The sequence below is a fragment of the Sorghum bicolor genome, chromosome 3 (genome assembly GCF_000003195.3).
Source record: "Sorghum bicolor cultivar BTx623 chromosome 3, Sorghum_bicolor_NCBIv3, whole genome shotgun sequence".
Lineage (NCBI taxonomy): Eukaryota > Viridiplantae > Streptophyta > Magnoliopsida > Poales > Poaceae > Sorghum > Sorghum bicolor.
This window is the reverse complement of record NC_012872.2, coordinates 70019403-70039508: the sequence shown is the minus strand read 5'-3', so window position 1 is coordinate 70039508 and position 20106 is coordinate 70019403. Positions and strand designations below refer to the sequence as shown.

The 20106-nt window shown below is 42.8% G+C and overlaps 1 protein-coding gene and 1 long non-coding RNA gene across 2 annotated transcripts; both read right to left on the bottom strand.

Annotated features, from left to right (window-relative positions):
* On the bottom strand, window positions 8807-10511 carry LOC110434185. Its single transcript, XR_002451663.1, has 3 exons — window positions 10157-10511; window positions 9299-9436; window positions 8807-9205 (listed from the first exon to the last, which is right to left on the bottom strand). It is a non-coding gene; the product is annotated as an uncharacterized LOC110434185 (long non-coding RNA).
* On the bottom strand, window positions 17338-19574 carry LOC110433774. Its single transcript, XM_021456344.1, has 6 exons — window positions 19509-19574; window positions 18948-19148; window positions 18584-18859; window positions 18287-18493; window positions 17904-18207; window positions 17338-17831 (listed from the first exon to the last, which is right to left on the bottom strand). The coding sequence occupies exons 2-6, from the start codon at window positions 19146-19148 to the stop codon at window positions 17338-17340; spliced, it is 1482 nt and encodes a 493-aa protein (XP_021312019.1). The 5' UTR covers window positions 19509-19574.

Sequence of the window (20106 nt, the reverse complement as noted above, 5' to 3'; positions counted from 1 at the left end):
CGCTATGCAGCTGGTGCCGTCAAAAGCGAGCTGATCTATGGTCGATTTTCCCCCAACATTCCCAGTCCCCCCCACCCCAGCGCCGTTCAAGCTGACATGCCATTTGCCTTTCTGTCATGCTCGTGGCTCGATCGTGCTGAGCTGAGCTGAGCTGAGCAGCCAGGCAGGCAGTGCAAAGTGATGGGCGATGGGGTATCGTATCTGCGCGCACGGCGTTTTCGTGAGTCGCTGCCCTGAAAACGACTCAGAAACAAACAGCTAGCAGGGGGCAGCGTGGATGCATGGACACTAGCATAATAAACCTATTTATAATCCGCAGCGGTTAACTGACCCGGGGCACCCAATGAAACAAACGGATCTTGACGGGAACGCTTTGCATTGCATTACGACGTTGCTAACTTTTGTGTTCCTGCAACTACTGGTACTTCTTTTTTTCTTTTGCTTACGAAGCAAGGGGGAGTGGAGGTGGAGTTGCAGGCTGGAGGAGACGAGACCGGAGGTGCTGGGTTTCGGTTCGGCAGTCGACGTCACGGCCATGGCCATCCATCCACTACGGCGAAAAGCAGAGTCCTTTGTGGAGGTGGAAGGGGGGCCACCAGAAGACAGCAGAGCCAAAGGCTGAGGTGGTCTGCAATGGAGAAGCTGGCACGGAAAGATTCCGAAACAGATTCTGCTGTCAGCGTGCGCAGCGGCATGTCCTACCGTACCATCGGTATTTGCACCCTCATTGATTACGGTGCTGAATACAGTAATGAATGGGGCCATTGGTGGGGGTGGCTGCTCCTACTCCTACGTGACAGTTCCGTCGCTGCTGCTACTGTACTACTACCGCATTGGCCATTGGAGCCTGCTCATCGACATCGGCTTTCTTCTCGCTGATTGGAGCTTCCTCAGTGACCGAGACGTACGTACAATAGTTGACGACGATGCACGCAACAAGAGGTACGGTAGAGTCAAATACCCGGTCCTCTCCTCCCTCGCTTTGTTCTACAGTAGGGCCTAAGACATGATCGCTAATTACTTACATGTGTCTCACCGCCATGTATGCTTCCGTGACCAAGTAGTAGATGTTGGTGTAGCTAGCGTGGATATCATGCGTTCATGCTTTCGATCGAGATCCTCCGATGTCCAATAGATCGATTCTTGGTTTCATGTGTGTACTTTGTTTGAGGCGAGTTCCCTCTTATTTATAGCACCGTGTGGTTCAGGACAAATTCCAAAAAAGAATTTGAGAATTGTCGCTGATCACGGCAAAAAAAAAATACCTAATATATTAGGCACTATTTTTGGTAATTTCTTTTGCTATTGACCGCTGCGACAGGACGAGAAGTCGGAAGCAGCTTCTGGGGCTACCAAATGCAGCGGGAGCGCCACGCACCGACACACCGCGCGTGGCGTGGGCATGGATGGGAACCGGGGCCGGGGGCCGGGGGCCGGGCAGTGGGCACCGGCGCCGTGGCGAGTGCGACGGGTCGGAGCACTTCGATTGGGTTGGAGGCTTTGATCTTTTCAACGTGACACATACATATGCTTTGCCAGTACGGTGGTCACGACGACGACTCGATTAGATTCATCAACCTGCTACAGCACTGATACCTACTAGTACTAAACTGTGTGTATGGATATGTGCTGATGAAATCAAACTAATTAGTACGGGTGTGCAACGGAGTCTCGTCGAGACCTCGAGGGCGATGGGACGCACACGCATCAGACGTCAAACGCGTCTCCTTGGGAAATTGAATTCAAGATATACTGTACGTACTGTACTGCCATATGAAGGACACTGATTTGCATAGCATATACGCGAGCACTCCATGGCACGTACAAAGCCACGGAGTCATGTATATGGAACTGTGCCGCCCTTGAGTTGAGACTTCATCCGGCACAGAGTCGTCCACACGTACGCATCCGTGTCCACGCTCCATATCGTTTACCTGCAGCCCTAGTTTAGTTTTACTGTCTGACACAGCACAGTCACACGTAGACTAGTTACTGTACTACAGATGTAGTGCAGAGGATTAATTTGTTCTCGGTTAATACTACCAATGGTCCGGAAAAAAAAAAGAAGGAGCGGTTAGTTAATCGTCCCCACCACACCCACTGATGAGTGATGAATCCACCTAGATGACGTCAAGTGAACCAGACAAAAACGAAGCTCACATCCACCACCGGCTTTAGGCATTGTTTAGTTCGTAAAAATTTTCAAGATTTTTCGTCACATCGAATCTTTGGTCGCATACATGGAGCATTAAATATAGACAAAAATAAAAACTAACTACACAGTTTATCTGTAATTTGTGAGATGAATCTTTTGAATCTAGTTACTCCGTGATTGGACAATGTTTGTCAAATAAAAACGAAATGCTGCAATACCCAAAAACAAAAAATTTTGCGAACTAAACAAGGCCCCCATGCACGCAGACGCAGCGGAGGCGGGCGTACGTCATCAGCAAAGGATATCCCGGCCTCTCATACGGGAAACGAGCTGACGAGGCGACAAATGGAGTTTCCCGTCGTCTCCCCTTTCACCACCCCTAGCTGTGACTGAGAGCACACAGCACAGCAACTGACGTGGCAGCAACAGGAGCACCTAGCATGAACCATGAAGATGAAGGTTTCCATTGTGTGGGTGCCCCTGGAAAATGCATACGCGCGCCGGTTGAGTACTACTACTGCCTGATCGATGATCCATCATATGACAGTGATCTGACGGCGTCAAAAAAAAAAAAAAACGCGGGCAGTACGTTTTCTACGTCTACACTAATAAAGTGCATGGGATATATACATGCATTTGTATGTTTCATCATGTGCTTAGTACGCGAGTAAGTGCGGCGTACGGTTGATCGATGAGCGAGATGTGCCAACCAAACACCACCCGATAAAAAGTCGTCAGGTCACTGCTGGAGTGAGTACAGGTTCTCAGTACGCGAAAAGGATCACGCGATTTCCTTTCCGTCCCTCCTTCATGACGTATATGAACACAGTAGATAGCTCCATCGTCGCCCATCGCTCTCCAGTTAGATAGATAGCAGCGATTAATTAATGATTTTTCGTCTGCTAGCTATAGGTTGATGCCTGTTTTGTGGGATATGCAGCTAGCTAGCATACATGATACATCGATCGATGCTTTATTGATGTTCCCTCAAATCTAATATATAAGTTGTTTTGATTTTTTCTGGTACATAAAATAGTTTTTTTTTATATATCTAGACTTATAATACGTATATATCTCGTTACATAACAAAATGAGTGTATGCTGTACAGTACCACGAGAGGATGCTGCCATACACATGTGTAGTTTATTGATTGAGATGAGAGAGACACCGTACCGTTTCTGCCGTGTAGCACCAATGCAAAGAGGACCACGTACAGTATACTGTACAGATGAGACACATGCAGGGGATCCAGTGAACGATCGATCGCTGTGGTAGCACAACCTCGCTGCACTGCGCGCAGAGAGGGAAAGATGAAACTGCGGCTCCACCGACATACGAACAAAGCGCTTCCCACGTGTTAATTAGGCTGGCCGGCCGGGCGGCGCGCCGCTGTTAGAAGGGACCGTGGACCTCCGCCTCCGTTCCGCTCGACTTCGACATGCACGCAGGCCGATCAAACAGTCCCCCAGCTCGCCGCCCGTGCCTCGGCGGCCGGCGCCAACTAACGCGCGCACCGGGACGCCGATGATATATAATACTCTTGTTGATGACGCCCAGTACTGTTGCTCGCGACAACGTACTTCCTCTTGTTTTTATAAAGAATATTGTTTTAGACAGTAAAACGGTTTTCAAAAAATAACTTTAACCATTCCTTGTAGCTATAAATATTTATAAAATATAGTTAATATATATTTTTATGAAACTATATTTTAAGACGAAATTTTTTTGTACTATTTTTTTATTTTCAAACTCAATAAAAAAGGTTTTATAGTTAAAGTTTAACATATTTGACTTAAAGCAATCTTAAAACGATACTTTTTTAGAGAGTAGTGATTTTCTATATATTGCGGAAAAGTTAAGTACACTGACGCAGCCGCAATAACCGGCACTCCACTTCACTAGGGGGTTGTTTAGTTGATTGATTTTTTCTGGTTTTAGCTATTCTAGCAATTTCGTTGGTATATCATAATTATTATTCAATTATAGATTAACTAGATTTACAAGATTCGTCTTGCAAATTGTAAGTAAATTATACAGTTAATTAAATTTTATCTGTATTTAATGATATATATATATATTTATTTATTTTGAATGTTACAGAAAATTTTAAAAACTTTGTAAAGATTTTAGGAAACTAAACAGCCCAAAGCTCCGTCGATGCGTCGGTCACACGTGCTCCGATGACTCTAGGCATGCATCCACCAGACCACCGCTATGGAAAGGATCCGAATCGGAATATACATATATTTTTTTCACTAACGGATCGGAATATTTTGTGGTCAGCATAGAGGGGCCAGAACAAAAGCCTGGGTCTGCAAAAGTTGGCTCAGAAAGTGCTGCGATATAAGAGCATCCCAACTATTTTGCATATGGGCTTTGTATTTTTGTTCTTACAAAAAAAGTCTAAAAAACATCTAATGGTTTGGTATATAGGCTTTGAACATCTCCAAAGGTTTTGCATAATTGAGTTGACATTTGTTATTATTTGCAAACTCCTAAAACAAAATACAAAGTCTAACAATCCCTCGTGGAATTCAAGAATAATGCTAAGTGATGAATCCATATTAATTTTATTAGAGTTGTTATATTTCAGGTGCTTCAGTTTTTTAGGCAATAATCTCAAACAATAAACTAATACACTTACAATGACAACTCAGAAGACAACTATAATTGTTTTCTATAATCAAACAATGACACAATTGTGCCCAAATAACATAAAAAATCAAGTATATGATATATATAGGAGAAGTTTACAATACTAAATAAGTATCATAATTCGCCATTCGTCATAAATCCGCCTATTTTGAGTCATATACTCCCTCGTTCATTATGGGTTTCATGATGGTCAAACTTTTTAAAGTTTGAATAAGTTTGTGGGAAAAAATATTAGCAATATTTATATCCACTACAAGAAGTGTGTGGCTTTTTGACATTCTATTATGTCATAATATATTCAATTTATGTCACAAATTGAGTTTTATGACATCAAGGTGACATAAACTGTAATGTCAAAAAGCCACTGTCACAAAATGATTTTATGACATCTGTTTTGCTAAATGTCATAAGTTTATGACGTGTGATTTCAGTGTCATATAATCTTATGACACTAGTTTACTGTCATAAATCTTAGCCTTGCCATGTAGGCAATGCCACGTAGGATGAATTGCTGACATGGCAGGATGGAGAAAAACGTCACAAATTAAATTTGGCTTGCTAGAGCCCGCAATTGTTTTTAAGCCCACTCACTCAACAATTACACAATCTTGACAAAATTTCAGGTTGCAAAAAATTATATTGTCAAACTCATACATCCAGGTAGCAATATACATCACGCTACATCTAAGTCACATGTCCAAAATGACAAAGAACATAACCATTTCAACATCTTAAATATTCATCAAGCTAACAAAAAGAGCTGTAGCTACCCCTAAACATTACTGAGGCTTTTCACTTTATTGAGACATCCTCCATACCACACTATTAACCAATCTGAAAGAAGCAAATGGTAGGCAAATTAGTCAAAGATATAAAGATTAGAGTTAGCTCTAGGTTCATGCATATCTATTGGCAGAACCAAGCTCTCTGGTCAACATATAACAGTTAATGAAACAAATCTATCCACAAAAATAATACTACTACTAGGATGCACCCTGAAACAAGCTCTCTGGTTATAATTTTAAAATATTGTCCATTTATCTGACATTGAGACTGTACAACATTATAGAACCATAGTATCCTAACTATATAGAAAAGCCAATAAATAATAGAAATAGTTGGTCAATGAAGGGTTACTTGAGGCTTGCAGATGGAGTGAGTAAAAAACGTGCTCTTAACATAAACCTGCAACCATGGCACCAGGATAGCTGATCAAAACAATGAAAACTTGTACTGTAACACCCTAAAAATTGTTTCTTTGAAAATAGAGCTAAAATAATTTATTTTGTATTTTTGTGCTCATGAAAACATAGGAAAAATATTTATTTTATCAAATTAAAATTTATCATAGGGTATAGCAACATTGTTGTGCAAACATGCTGGTACATATGTTTTAGGTTATGTTTGTTTGTTGCTTCTTTGTATGTGGAGAGTGAGCAAAGTCTTTAAAATGCGTTTAGTAGGTCGATCTTCCTTATCCGACATGTCTTTCATATTCTTCTGTAATCAAATTTCTTGTTTCTCAGCTTAGGCTTTCATTTGGAGCTTCTTAGAAATCTTTCTTTGTCACCCAAATCACTCGTTTTAGTTCGTCAACCATCAAGCAATCTCTATAAACCTCTCACGAATTTTTCTAGCTTTTTCTATAACTTGTTCCCTATTTTTGGTGAGCATAATCTAATTTTGTTAGATGCTCCAAATTATCTTCTCATGAGATTCAAATACTTTATTTGAGTTCCTCATATTCTATAATGTCTTCGAGAGTTTTCCCGAATTTTCGGAGCTTTCGGAGTATTTTTCGTGGCTTAAATAATAATTCTGGACTTTTCGAGAATTATTTTATCCATAAAATTAATTAATTTCGAAAATAATAAATCTCTGATTTTCCACAAACTATCAAAGGCCTTTGTCTTTATTTACTAATGGGCTTTAATTTTATTTAGACCTATTAGTAAAGGTGGAAGATGTATCATCAATTAGTACCATATTGCTAGTTGATTTAGATGTGAAGAGTTTTCCTCCCTATATATACGTACCGACCTCTTAGGCAAAGCATATCAAAACTACTCTAAGAGAATCTCTAGTTTGAGAAATCTCATGTGTAGTAAATTGGATTGTTCTCCTCCTTTTTATTCTCTTGTCGCCACCAGCCAGTCCCTACCATCGTTTGTTGATTTCCGGACATCTTGCGATTCTTGTCTTCAGCACTGGTCAAATTAGCCGCACATCGGTCTCTGGTCTACTTCTTTCATCCTGCCGCTAAGCTCTATGGCCAACTTTGGCGACCCTGCTTGTCGAGAAATCAGCTCCTACCCTGCATTTCACCATGCTTGTTGTTCTGTGCGCCGGCCATCCACTCTAGAGACCTGAGACGTCCTTGCTAGCCGCTGCCGCTGTGGCTATTGTTTGAAGCCTTCTCGTTCATCCGTGCAAGTCGCGAGGCATCTACTGGTGTCGGAAAGCAGTTTTTGGTGATCAAGGTCAGAGCCCTGGACAAGTAAGACCACTAAAATCAAAAGGATAAGCAAGAGCAATTGGATTAAGGCAAGTATAGCATTTGGATTTTATTTCTATGACCATGATCCTGTGACTAGATTAATGTTAAGTAATAAATGATAAAAATGACTTTTTAGCAACTTGATGATTTATCTGTACGTGATCACCCGGGACAACAGTGCAACCATGAGGGCTATAATGGCTCTGGCTTTAGCTCAATATGAAGACCTTTTCTAGCTTGTTAGAGGTTACCCGAAAGGGCGGAGGGGCTGAACCGTTTTGGGTATAGTGTGGCCTCTGTCTGTATGTGTATAGGCTGCGAGTCATTGTGCCATCGGAAGGGGGGCTCTATATCTGCGCGCAAAGGAAACCTTGCGGCCCTAACATGTTAGACGAACTTTTGAAAGGCTTCATAGTGATCCCTGCCGACCTTCCTTGGAAGTGGGTTAAGAGGCTGATCACCTCGGGCGAAAGGGTAAATCATGACTCATGGGTAAAGATGTGCAACCTCTGCAGAGGGTTAAAAACTAGTATACTAGCCGAGCTCACGGTCAGGAGCGGCCTTGGGGACATCTACATTAAGGGTGATGATTCTTGTGTGTTAAATATACTCATTGTTTATTATTTAATGCTCTACATTATTTATGTCACATTGATCATGAGATTGTGGGAGCTATACAATCTAGTTGCTATACTTGTGGAGTTCGACATGGACTCACTCTTGCTATTTCCCCCACCCTTCAGGAGAAGTTTAGGCTTGTGATCAACCAGTCAGTTGGATCCTGTTGAGTGAAGTTAATACCCGAAGTTTGGAGTTATCTGTCCGCTGTTTGTTATCAAAGGTTATATCTTTTATACTAAGTACGTTATATATTTATGCATTGTCTTTTGATATTACCCCTTATTTGTAGCTATATGTGAGATTTGACTTCTAAGACTCACATATGGTGCATATCTGGTTTTGTCCTTAAAATCGGGTATTACATGTACCCTCATCAGGTGCCTTATTCAATTCAAAAATTGTAACTAAATTGTAACTACGTTGATCTAACTTCATTCTTCTACAGTTGGCTGTCTAGCTGAACAATATGTCAGGCAACACATTAATAATTTCTCCCTACTGTTCCAGAAGCAAGCAAAAAGCCAGCAGCAAGGAATATTCAGCTATAGCTTAAGAAAAGGTCTTAATTCTTTACTAAGAAAAATTCTCTAAACAGGATCAAAGAAATGCAGAGTCAGGTAACACACTTGCTCACTTAATGTGCAAAGTATTTGAATATCACAATACACAAAGGCTGTTGTAAGGGTATGTACAACCCATAGACAGCTGCTGCCTATATATTCTTGGAATTTACAATAGAGACAGTTAAATAGACAACTCATACAACCCATAGACAGAGGCAATCTATTTGGTTGTCTATAAATTATTTAATGCTCATATATAATCTATGATCAGCTATGAATACCATTTCTGTATATACCATTGTGTTGCTAGTGCAGAAACATAAATGATGAGACATATATGCACACTAGGAACAGATTCACACTACTGAATAACAATCAACATATTCACAAACTAGTTGAATGCCCGTGCGTTGCTACGGGAAAAAATATTTAGAAACAAAATCATGCCCATGCCCACTCATCTTAGTTTCAGCTTGGACATATGCACTTCCCTATTGTCAAATAGCTTGGAAAGTAAACTTTTGCTTACATTCAACTGCCCTGAATTAATTTGCTTAGGAAATCCGAAGTTTAGGTGCCACTATTGCCTTTTCCAATGTTTGTTTACCCAACAACATTTGCACGTAAGCAAAATATAGAAATATAAGTGTTTTGTGGCTTCACACCGGCGGAAATAAACTTCACGGGTGCAGGGGGCTTCAAAAAAATGTTATCTGAACACACATTGAAATTATAGAAATGTATTGCACATATGACACAGATATTGCGAATGGCAAAGGCAAATGCTTCCATATGCTTGTACTCACCATATGCTTGTACCATGGTCTCCCGGTGAGTCCTCGGTTGGTGAATGTTAGTTCGGCTATCATCAACCTGTTGTTGATCTCCCTTCCTTTCACTGTGTACTACCTTGTCTTTAGGCTCCAGTTTTTTGCTTGCAGCAACTACATACGAGAAATGAGGTGTTGAAGTTTTCATTTCAAAGTTACACATCTGCACATTGCACTTATGCAGAACAGCAAGCACTGAGTAACAATAATAAATTAAGACTAAAATCAGAAAGAAAAATGAAGCTTTAATATACATGATTTTGTATCCAATATAATTAGATTTCTATACCAGTAGTAGGGAGAAGAGAGATTCTTCACATGTAAGGATTCATCCTCTACTCTGACACTTCACATTTATCATGGTCATGTATGCTTGACAGCCACAAATACATATAGGATAATACTATGATAGTACTATTCTTCAGCAGATGTTGAGATAAAATCACAAAGAGCATCTAAACAGGCCTTGAAATGTTTTCCTCAGTTGGACAGCACTCTAGTTGCCTTGACATAGTATTGAGTCATCTACTCTTTGTGCTCTACCTGTTTATTATCTTGAATTAATCTTAAAACTATTGCCTCAGGAATCATTTAAAAAACAAAAAAGGGAACTTATCTTCGATGAGAAAATTTCAGCACATTGTCTGAACATTTTGCATCAATGCAGGCCATCACTATTACCAGATTCTATTAAAAAATCAATAATCTATTTAGTCATTGCGGATGAAATTTTTGTAGCATTTTTCAGTGCTATATTAGGGAAAGCTTAACACGGTAAGAACAGCGCCAAGCAAGAAGGGATGGGGCCGGCGCACGGCACCACAAGCAACTTACTTGGACGCGGCGGAGGCCGTGTCCTCCTCGAGCCACAGCCGGAGCTGGCGCGCGTTGCGGCGGAAGAGGGCGCCAGACCTGCGGATGTCGGTGGTGAAGAGGAGCACCCCCGCGCTGCTGCCGGAGGAACCCTAGGACCCACACCGCTGCCGGAGGAACCCTATGCAAGCGCGCCGCCGTTGGAGGGGCCGAACATCGCTGCGCTGCTGCCGGAGAGATCCGGCTCGAAGCGCGGCCGCCTAAGGTGCCGCGCCCCACGTCCATCCGGGTTCTAGGCCCTGCTTCGCCGTTGGATCCGCCGCACCGTCACAGGCGCCATGCCCCTGCGCTCGATTTGCACATGCGAGAGAGAGAGAGAGAGGGAGAGAGAGAGAGAGAGAGAGAGAGAGTTGTGCGGCTGAGGGAGGGTCACGGAGAGGGAAGATAGGGAGAGAGAGGAATGGGTTATATAGTCTAGGGTTTTTAGATGGGCCGATTTGGGCCATGGTCTGCATAGTAATATTGGTCATTTCTCCATCCAATTTTATTTGAACAATTGATAATTATAGAATTTTTTTGACAAAACTTAGAATTATGACAATTTATTTGTGGTAATTTGGAAACAAAAGATGAACTATTCAAAAAAATTCCCACCAACTCTAGGATATGGATAGAGTGACATGTATGAGGATAAATATAATTCGAATATAAGTTTTGATGGTTTTATTCCTGTGCGCTAATAGAAAGTTTCTTGTATACCGGTGGAAAGGAAAGTTTCCTGTGCGCTAGTAGAAAGTTTTATGTAGACCGGTGGAAAACCTCTTGTGCGCTAATAGAAAGTTTCTTGTATACCGGTGGAAAGTAATAAGTGGAAAGTTTCCTGTGCGCCAGTGGAAAGTTTCTTGTATACCTTGGTGTGGCAGTTTTGACATCCCAGGTTCAAAACTCTTTTGTAGTCACATAATTCGCATTACTTACGTGGCAATGTTCTTTGCAAATTATCTAAAAATAATTCAATAAATATTTTGTGACATATAAATATACCTTATAACATATCAAATATCGTCACTAGATGTTGTGAGATATAAATAGACCTTATGACATATCAAATATCGTCACTAGATGAAATTGGATTAGTTATATGACATTTGTTGTGACGCACAATTTTTTTTTATCATTAAGTCAAGGTGTCTAAAATATAATGTCATAAAACAGATAATATAATGACATTATGGACTTTGTCATGCTAAATACGTCAAAAAGCCACCCACCTCTTGTAGTGATCTTTAAGTATAAAATGTTCAAAGATCTATCTGTCGATACAAATTGTATTTCGTAAATATTAATATTTTTCTTATATATACTTGCAAAGTTAAAAATAATTAACTTTTTACAAAGTGAGAATAATATTTTATGGGACTAAGTGATTGTATTAATAATATTTTATGCTGTTGTCGGCACAGGCGCACAGCAGATCAGGTGCAGGGAGTATTTTACGAGTATACTCCGTATTACTTTGCGCCAAGTCGGTGCAACGTATTATACTATGCTCGCTGGTACTGTTGTGCATTGGCCATTGGGATGCTTTGTCTGTCTGTTTTCCAAATCACGACGAGACAAAGCTCAACAAGCACGCAACGCAACGGGGGGTAGTCAGAAGTCAGGAATGAGAGTGCACTTCCGTTGTGAACCCGTCAGAATCAGCCTTGCTAAGAGTATTTTTCTCAAATAACAAATATACATCAGCCGCATAAACGATTAACGGTCCAACACTTGCTGGGTCCCGCGCGCCCATACCCTAGCCTAAAGTCAGGAATGTGCCTGCAATGCACTTCCGTTGTGAACCCGCCGAGGCCCGCGCGCCCGTACCCAAGAGGCTACTGCAGCAGCAGATCAACGCATGCAGCTGACTATACAAGACCTGTTTAGCTTGCATCCTCCAAAGTTTTTAAGATACCAAAGCACATGTATAACTATAGTAATTAGTATCTAATTATGTGAACAAATTAGATTTAAAAAATTTATCTCATAAAGTACATAAAAACTGTATGATTATTTTTTTACCTATATTTAATGTTGTATGGACATGTCTAAACATCATATCAATGCCACAATAGTAGTGGGAGGAGTCCGAGATGGATTAGCACAGAAATCCATGGGATGCCTCGGTCTTGAGGTGAGGCAAAGAGTTCCCCGAAACCCACCCGCGGCCACCGACGCGTGTCCCGCCCGCCCCTGTTTCTCGCACCCGGCGGGTCGGGGGGTCACTGCCTCTTGGATTCACCGCGCGTTGTGCGTTCGTGCGATGCCTGCGGAGGTGAAAGCGAGCGGACGGAGGGAAATTACGCGGAGACGCATGCGTGCAGATTGGTGAAATTTTTGCATTTTGGCCCTTTTTCGAAACATTTTTTACAAAAAGACTCTTGGCGAAACAATTTTTGAAAATAGACCGTTTTTCGGCGTCATGTAACAGCGCGCCCAGAGTCCGCATGTCGGCGTTTCATACTTTCACGCCTAGATAGTGACACGTCATCGACGACCATGGTCGTCGGATACAGGTGATTAGGACCTCGGCGTCAAATGAGGTGACGCCAAGCCGCTAAGCTCGGCGTTCTATTGTGCCACGCCGAGGTCCTGGGGAGCGGGGCTGGACGGCCCATTTTGGCCTGGCGGCCCAAAGCTCGACGCGCTGCCCTTTAACGCCGAGCCCCAGACCTCGGCGTTGAGTCGTGTGACGCCGAGGTCTGGACTATACAGACCGCGCGCGGCCTTCTTCCTCCTCACTCTTTCCCTCTTCCAGCGCCTCTCTCTCTCCTTACCCCGCCGCCCCTTCAAACCCTAGCCACTAGGGAGTGGCTAGGGGCCCAAATCAGCCCCTCCAACTTGCTCACGAGGTAATACTCCTTCCCCTCTTCCATTTTATCCGTTTAGATTTTGCTGCATTGCTTGTTTTCGTTGGAAACCCTAGGATGAAGGTGGTTTTTGTTCATTTGGTCATTCCTCCTTCTTGTATGAGTTTGATTGAAATGTACATGTTTTGGTGTTGTGGAGAACATTAATTAGTATATTGTTATGTTGAAATCTTAATTGGTATGGCTTATAGCGTAGTGTTAGGGTTTCTTACTTTTTGATAATTGTTTTTAATGTATACATTTATGTGGTGATATATATATATATATATATATATATATATATATATATATATATATATATATATATATATATATATATATATATATATATATATATATATATATGACAATATTTCGATGTGTGATGGTTGTAGATGGATAAATTAGTGAGGTTGCATCATGGAGGCCGTGTTGTTAGGACAAGAGATGATAGTGTCAAATTTGAGAAAATGAGTGAGCAATTGTTGATTTTTGGTGAATCGCCCACATTGACCCTATTGTTAGAGGAAGTGAAAATAAAGTTAGGTTGGAATGATGTGGATTTTGTTCAGATTCAAGGCTTGATAGATGTTGGGTCGGCAAATGGTCCACGTATCAAGCGTTTGTTGCCAATATCAAGTGACTTAGAATGGAGTCATTACAAGGCGGTTGTTTTGGCCTCTGAAGTCCGTTCTTTGGATTTAGTTGTTAGCAAGGAGTCATCTGTAAGAGTAGAATGCCGAACGTCCCCCGCTCGCGTAGATGTCGGTCCTTGTTTGGAAGAAGAAATAATTGTCACACAACCATGGTATGGTGATAGCCAAGTGGTAGTATCACAGGAGCATGATGAATATGGTGGTGCTGAAGGGCTAGGTTTTGCCGAGCATGGTGTTGGATGGGCTGACGACGATAGATATGCTGAAGACAATACAATGGAGCATAGAGATGTCCAGGGCAACACTGACAATGAGGACAATGATGACTCGTATGTAATAGGTGACTCAGAAAAGGTTTTAGATGACGCTAGTGGTGATGATTCCATTGATGATGACCTTAGTGATGAGGATGATCTTAGTGGTGAAGAAGAATTTGGCGATGCTCGGGCCACCAATCGATTAGATATCGAAGTAGATGGAGATGATGAGATATTTGAGGATGTGGCGGATGTTGACTCCGATGACCATCGCCCCGTTCGTCGTCTCACTGTAAGGGAAATAGAGATTTTGAGGAGGGTGTTGCCTGATAGAGAGCCTTCAATTGGTGATTTCGAGGACCTTAGCCATGGTCATAGGGCTTTTGCTGATGGTGGGCTAAATGAGAGCAGCATCCCTGATGTTAGTGTTTGTCCCATCATACGCAAGGGTTTATTGTTTGCCACAATGGATGAGTTGAAATCATGGTTGCAAGAGTACTCAATTTTCCACCACCGTCCATTTCGGGTGATCAATTCATATAAGGAGAAGAGGTACACCGTGGCTTGTGAGGAACAATTGTGTCAATGGAGAGTATGTGCTAGGAAAACAAGGGCAGGCAAATGGAAGATTACCTCAGTTAATCAACCACATACTTGTGCTAGTGCTGATGCAGAAGACACTCATTTGCAGCTCAACTCTAGGTTCATTGCAAGGCAATTGTGCCCTATTGTGAAGCATATGCCAACCATAACGGTGTCCGCGTTGGTTGAGACAATCTTCCAACTATACAACTACTACGTGAAGTATGGAAAAGCATGGAGAGCAAAGCAGCGTGCATTGGAAATAATATTTGGTAATTGGGAAGAAGCGTATGAGCGCCTACCGGTAATGTTGAACGCAATGAAAGCGGCAAATCCCGGGACGCACTTTGAGTACGTGCCTAAGGAAGGTGAATCAAGGAACGGCCGGGAGGTGTTTGGTAGGGCTTTCTGGGTTTTCGGTCAGAGCATTGAAGCATTCAAGCATTGTAGGCCCGTTGTATCAATTGATGGCACATTTCTTACAGGGAAGTTCGAGGGCACAATGCTTATATGTATTGGGACAGATGCCGAAGACCAGCTTGTGCCGTTAGCCTTTGCCATTGTTCGGAAGGAGGACACCGATAGTTGGTGCTGGTTCCTTAGACTCGTTAGACAAGTTGTAATCGGCCCTGGACGTGATGTTTGTGTGATATCCGACAGACATGTTGGGATTCTGAATGCTGTAGAGGAGGTGATCCCTGGTTATGGGCAAATACATCATCGTTGGTGCACAAGACACCTTGCTCAGAATCTTATACGACGTGACCACACAAAAGACAACTTCAAGTTATTCGAGGAGGTTTGTAGGCAGCAAGAGGTTAAGCTATTCAATGAGAAGCTAGAAGCTCTTAAGTTAGCTACAAATGATGATGGTAGACAGTTTTTGAGTGACTTGATGCCTTCAAAGGAGAAATGGACCTTAGTATACGACACATGTGGTTGGGGGTTTCATGACAAGTAACATGGCAGAGATGTTTAATAGTCTTCTTAGAGGTTGTCGTGGGCTGCCTGTTACCGCAATTGCCTCATTCACTTTCTACAAGCTAACCTCTTGGTTCGTTGCGCGGAAGAAACATGCTAGATCCCTATGGTTGCAAGGGAAAACTTGGCCACTTCTAGCCACCGAGCAACTAGCTTTCTCTAAGAGAAAATCAAAGCGACAGAAGGGTTCATGTTTTGATCCAATAAGACATGGCTATGAGATTCTTGAGGGAGGAGGAACCAACATTGGTGGAGAGGATCGAGGCGCTCGAAAACATAAGGTCATAATCAATGAAAATAGATGCACCTATGGGAAACCAAGAATATACCACAGGCCTTGCTCTCATATGATCACAGCTTGTCGTCTTAGGCGTGTCGACGCTGAGATTCCTCCCCGTATGGCCGTGGAGTTCTCATTGACAAATCTAAGAAGTACATGGCACCCTCAATTTGAGCCATTTCTTGACGAGAGATTGGCATGTCACAGCTGGGTGATGCTCCACAAGGTACGCAGGGTGCCTCTACCTCTGGACGTCCACAAAGGGCGACCCGACCTGTCGAGAGGTACACTCCCGGTTCCCATGCGCTGCCAAGGGAAAGGCGTGGTGGTCGGCGTCCACGTTAGGGTAAAAACTTAAACCTTTCATCCTACATATTCCTTCGTTGTCCCATATATGTGTGTTCCTAAGGTGCCCACTACATCTTGTTCACAGGTCACAATATGGATGAGCGGCTTCTTTTGTCTTCAACGACTTTGTGGATGGCTCGACAATGTCAAATGAACTATGTGCAAACTCTATGTGTGAACGCCAATTAACAATGTGTAATGAACTAGTGTATGGACTATGTGTGAACTTGTCCGCTCATGTATGGACTATGTGTTATGTATGACCTACTCTAATATCCAATCAAGTATGGACTATGATTGAACTTGTGCGCTCATGTATGGACTATGTGTGGATTATTTATTTACGTATGTGCGTATATAATTTGTATTACTATATGACTATGGATTTGTATTACTTTGTGACTATGGATTTGTATTACTTTGTGAATTGCTAAAATCTTTGGTGTAAATAAAAAAATGCTAAGGGCCAATCTGGAACCTCTCTGAGTTGGCTGTGGTCACCGAGGTAGCCAACCTCGGCGTGCAGCCACATAACGCCGAGCTTGAGACCTCGGCGTTTTTTCAATTGACGCCGAGGTAGGGGCCAATCTGGAACCTCTCTGAGTTGGCTGTGGTCGACACGCCGAGGTAGCCAACCTCGGCGTGCAGCCTCATAACGCCGAGATTGAGACCTCGGCGTTTTTGCATTTGACGCCGAGGTAGGGGCCAAACCTGGACTTCTCTGGGTGCTTGATGCTCGGGACGCCGAGGTAGCCAACCTCGGCGCGCTGTGACTTAACGCCGACCGTGCAGATTTTTTTTAACTTCGCTTTCCTTTCATTTTTTACTTACCTTTTCGAACATATGGAAATCATCACTACTGTTTAATAAATTTTAATTATACTTAAGTATTTACAAGTTACAATATATACAGATAATTACGTTTCATTTTTTTAATTTGTTTGGAGACCAAACTATTAAATTTTTCTTTATAAATTAACTTATTTAATAACTTCAAATTGGACTCGTTTCCCCTCAACAAATAAAGGCTTCGGCTTTAAAAATCCTACCTAATGGGGAAGGAGTTGGCGAAGTCACAAGGACATGTACCACTAATGGGAGAAGCAATCCATGGCGTCGCACAGAAGTCCTCAACATACATAGACATGTACCACTAGTTCGGACTAGCACATAAAGAATCCATTACAACCTGAAATATTATGGACCTCTAACCAGAAACGTAGCCAGGTAGCAAATCGTCGTCGTCGGACTCACAAGCCTCCACCACCACTCCTTTTGCCTTTTCCGCCTTTTGCCTGTAGTAAGCAGCCTCAATTTCATCCACGGCTTGTGTTAACCATTCATCGTCCTCCTCCTGCTCTACCATCAAATTCTTTTGGCTATAGTAAGCAGCCTCCGCCTCATCCACGGCTTGTGTATACCATTCCTCCTCCTTATCCTCCTCCACCTGCAACAAAATGTCCGTAGCGCGGCTGGTTTCGCCTGCATTGTGCACATGTACATTATGCTCTTGTTGAGCCATCTTACAAGCATCATGCTCAAGCACAAGTTCGGCGAGAGCGTCCAATCTTGAGTTGTCCTCCTCATCCATGTTGTCGTCCGCCTCTTTGACTTCATCCTCCTTCATCTTGTCCATAGCTATCTTCTCCAAATAACTTGAACGAGCCACATCAGCGGCCCAATCTCCGGTGCATCCAATCTCTTTAACAATGAAGTAGCAATTGTTAGAAAGACAAAAGACATGAAACATACATTAAAATTATTATTACTTACTAGCACACAATCTTTTCTCTAAACCCTTCATTTCGTCATACTCTTGAAGTACAGCTCTCCAAGAGTTCTCCTCTTCTTTTTGCTTGATACCTTCTAGCCTCCATTTCTCCCACATTACTTTTGCAGGGCTATTGTGACGGCCCTCTCTTGCTTCACGACGTGCGTCTTCTTTGTAGTACTTCACATAGTTGTCCAACAGTTGGTTCCCGCATCGAAGCTTAATGCCTAGTGCTTTCTTTTGCTCGCAGGTTTGGTAGAAGTCTCTTTTCCCATGCCAATACTCCCAGTCACATTTCCTAGTGCTCTATTGTTGAATAAGAGATGATAATTAGTATCAGCTCATATTGTTGTTCTAGCACTATCGAAAAAAAACAGGAGCTCACCACATCGTAGTCTACCATATGACCACAAAAATATCCGACTCCTAGTTCGGAAGGAACTAAGCCGTAGCTAGCCTCAACACCACACTTGCATTTAACCGGAGGCACTGCGGTAATAATCCTGTCATTCTTTTTCTTCTTTTCCTCCGGCCAATGAGACTTCGGACCATATAGCCACTCTCTAAAACGACACTTTTCCATAGAATAATCCTACCACAATTGAAAATCAATGGACTTCGAGCAAACTATATAAATTACTTGTAAGAAACCAAAAGTGGTATACTAGGAAAAGTGACTTACTGGATGCTTGTTGGGACACACAAACTCAAGACCTCGCGTCTGCTCTACCATAGCTTTGTCACCACAAAAGCACTTAGGAGGGTCATCAAGGCGTCTTGCCGTAGCTACTTCCTTCTCCTCAGAAGTCATTGGTGGGGGGTTTGGTGGTGGCGGCACCCAACGTTTGAAGCGATCACGTGGAAACTTCCCGTGGCAAATACCCGCAAAAAGCAAGAACCGTGGGTCAAACTTGTCGGGGCCGTCGATCCACTGGAAGAAGAAGCACTTCTCATGGTCCTAGAAAAACAAACAAATAAATCATGCAAAGCGTTGGTGCAACCAGAACCTACATTTTGAAAATTCAAACACAAATTCATAAACTTACATTGAATTGGCCACATGTGTAGAAACACCGTGCAGCGGTGTCAGGATGCCTAGATTGCATCACTTCTGCCGGCTTTTGACAATCACAATTTGGAACCGGGAGGTCCGGAGGTACCGGGGCATCCACACAAGAGGCGTCCGCATATAGCTCCCTCGGTCGACCGCGTTTTTTCCAATACTCTACTCGATACAGGTTCATCATCTACATAAACAAGTGTTACTATAACTAATGCCACATCTAATAGCACCAAGACATACAACACTAAGAGAGGACATGAACCGTACTTACTAAAAAGTTAACAAAGTGGCCCAATGCACTAAAGAGTAGCAATACCCTAAAGAGTAGCAAACCCTAAACCATAATCCCCAACATACAACACTAAATGAGGACATGAATCGTACATACTATACCATAGTAAACACGCATTTGAGTCAAATACTCATTGGATAAAAGACATTTCACAAATGACATGAACCAAAGCATTAATGACATATTCCATAAAAAACCACCACTAAAAACAAGATCCCAATGGATAAAATGGAAGAGGGGAAGGAGTAGTACCTTAGGAAACCGTTATAAGCCTCGATCCGACACCTCTATGCTTGGTTTTATGATTTAGGGTTCGTGGAAAGAGAGAGGAAGAGAAACATGGGGATGGGCACAAAGGCAGAATGAAGAGAGGAAGAAGAAGGGGCCTTGGCTCGGGCTGGTCAGCCAGAGCTCGGCGTCGAGTCGTGTGACGCCGAGCTATGAGGCTAGGCGATAAAGGGCAAAACGCCGAGGTATGTGGGCCGCCGTGCGAATTGGGCCTTGCTGTGTCCAACCGCTGACCTCGGCGCCAGGTAATTTAACGCCGAGGTATGTGGCTCGGCGCTACGTCATTTCACGCCGTGCGCCGGCCACGTGTTTTCGACGACCATAGTCGTCGATGACGTGGCACCACCTCGGCGTTGCGTCATACGACGCCGAGCCACATACCACGGCGTACTGTATGAGAACGCCGAAAAACGGTCTATTTTTAGAAATTGTTTCACGAGAGGTCTAATTGTAAAAATTGTTTTGAAAAGGGCCAATTTGCAAAAAAAAACGACTGCAGATTGCGGGGTCCTCCTCACCTTGGCAAGCGCCACTCTGCCGGCCCCGGGGAGCACGCTGTCCG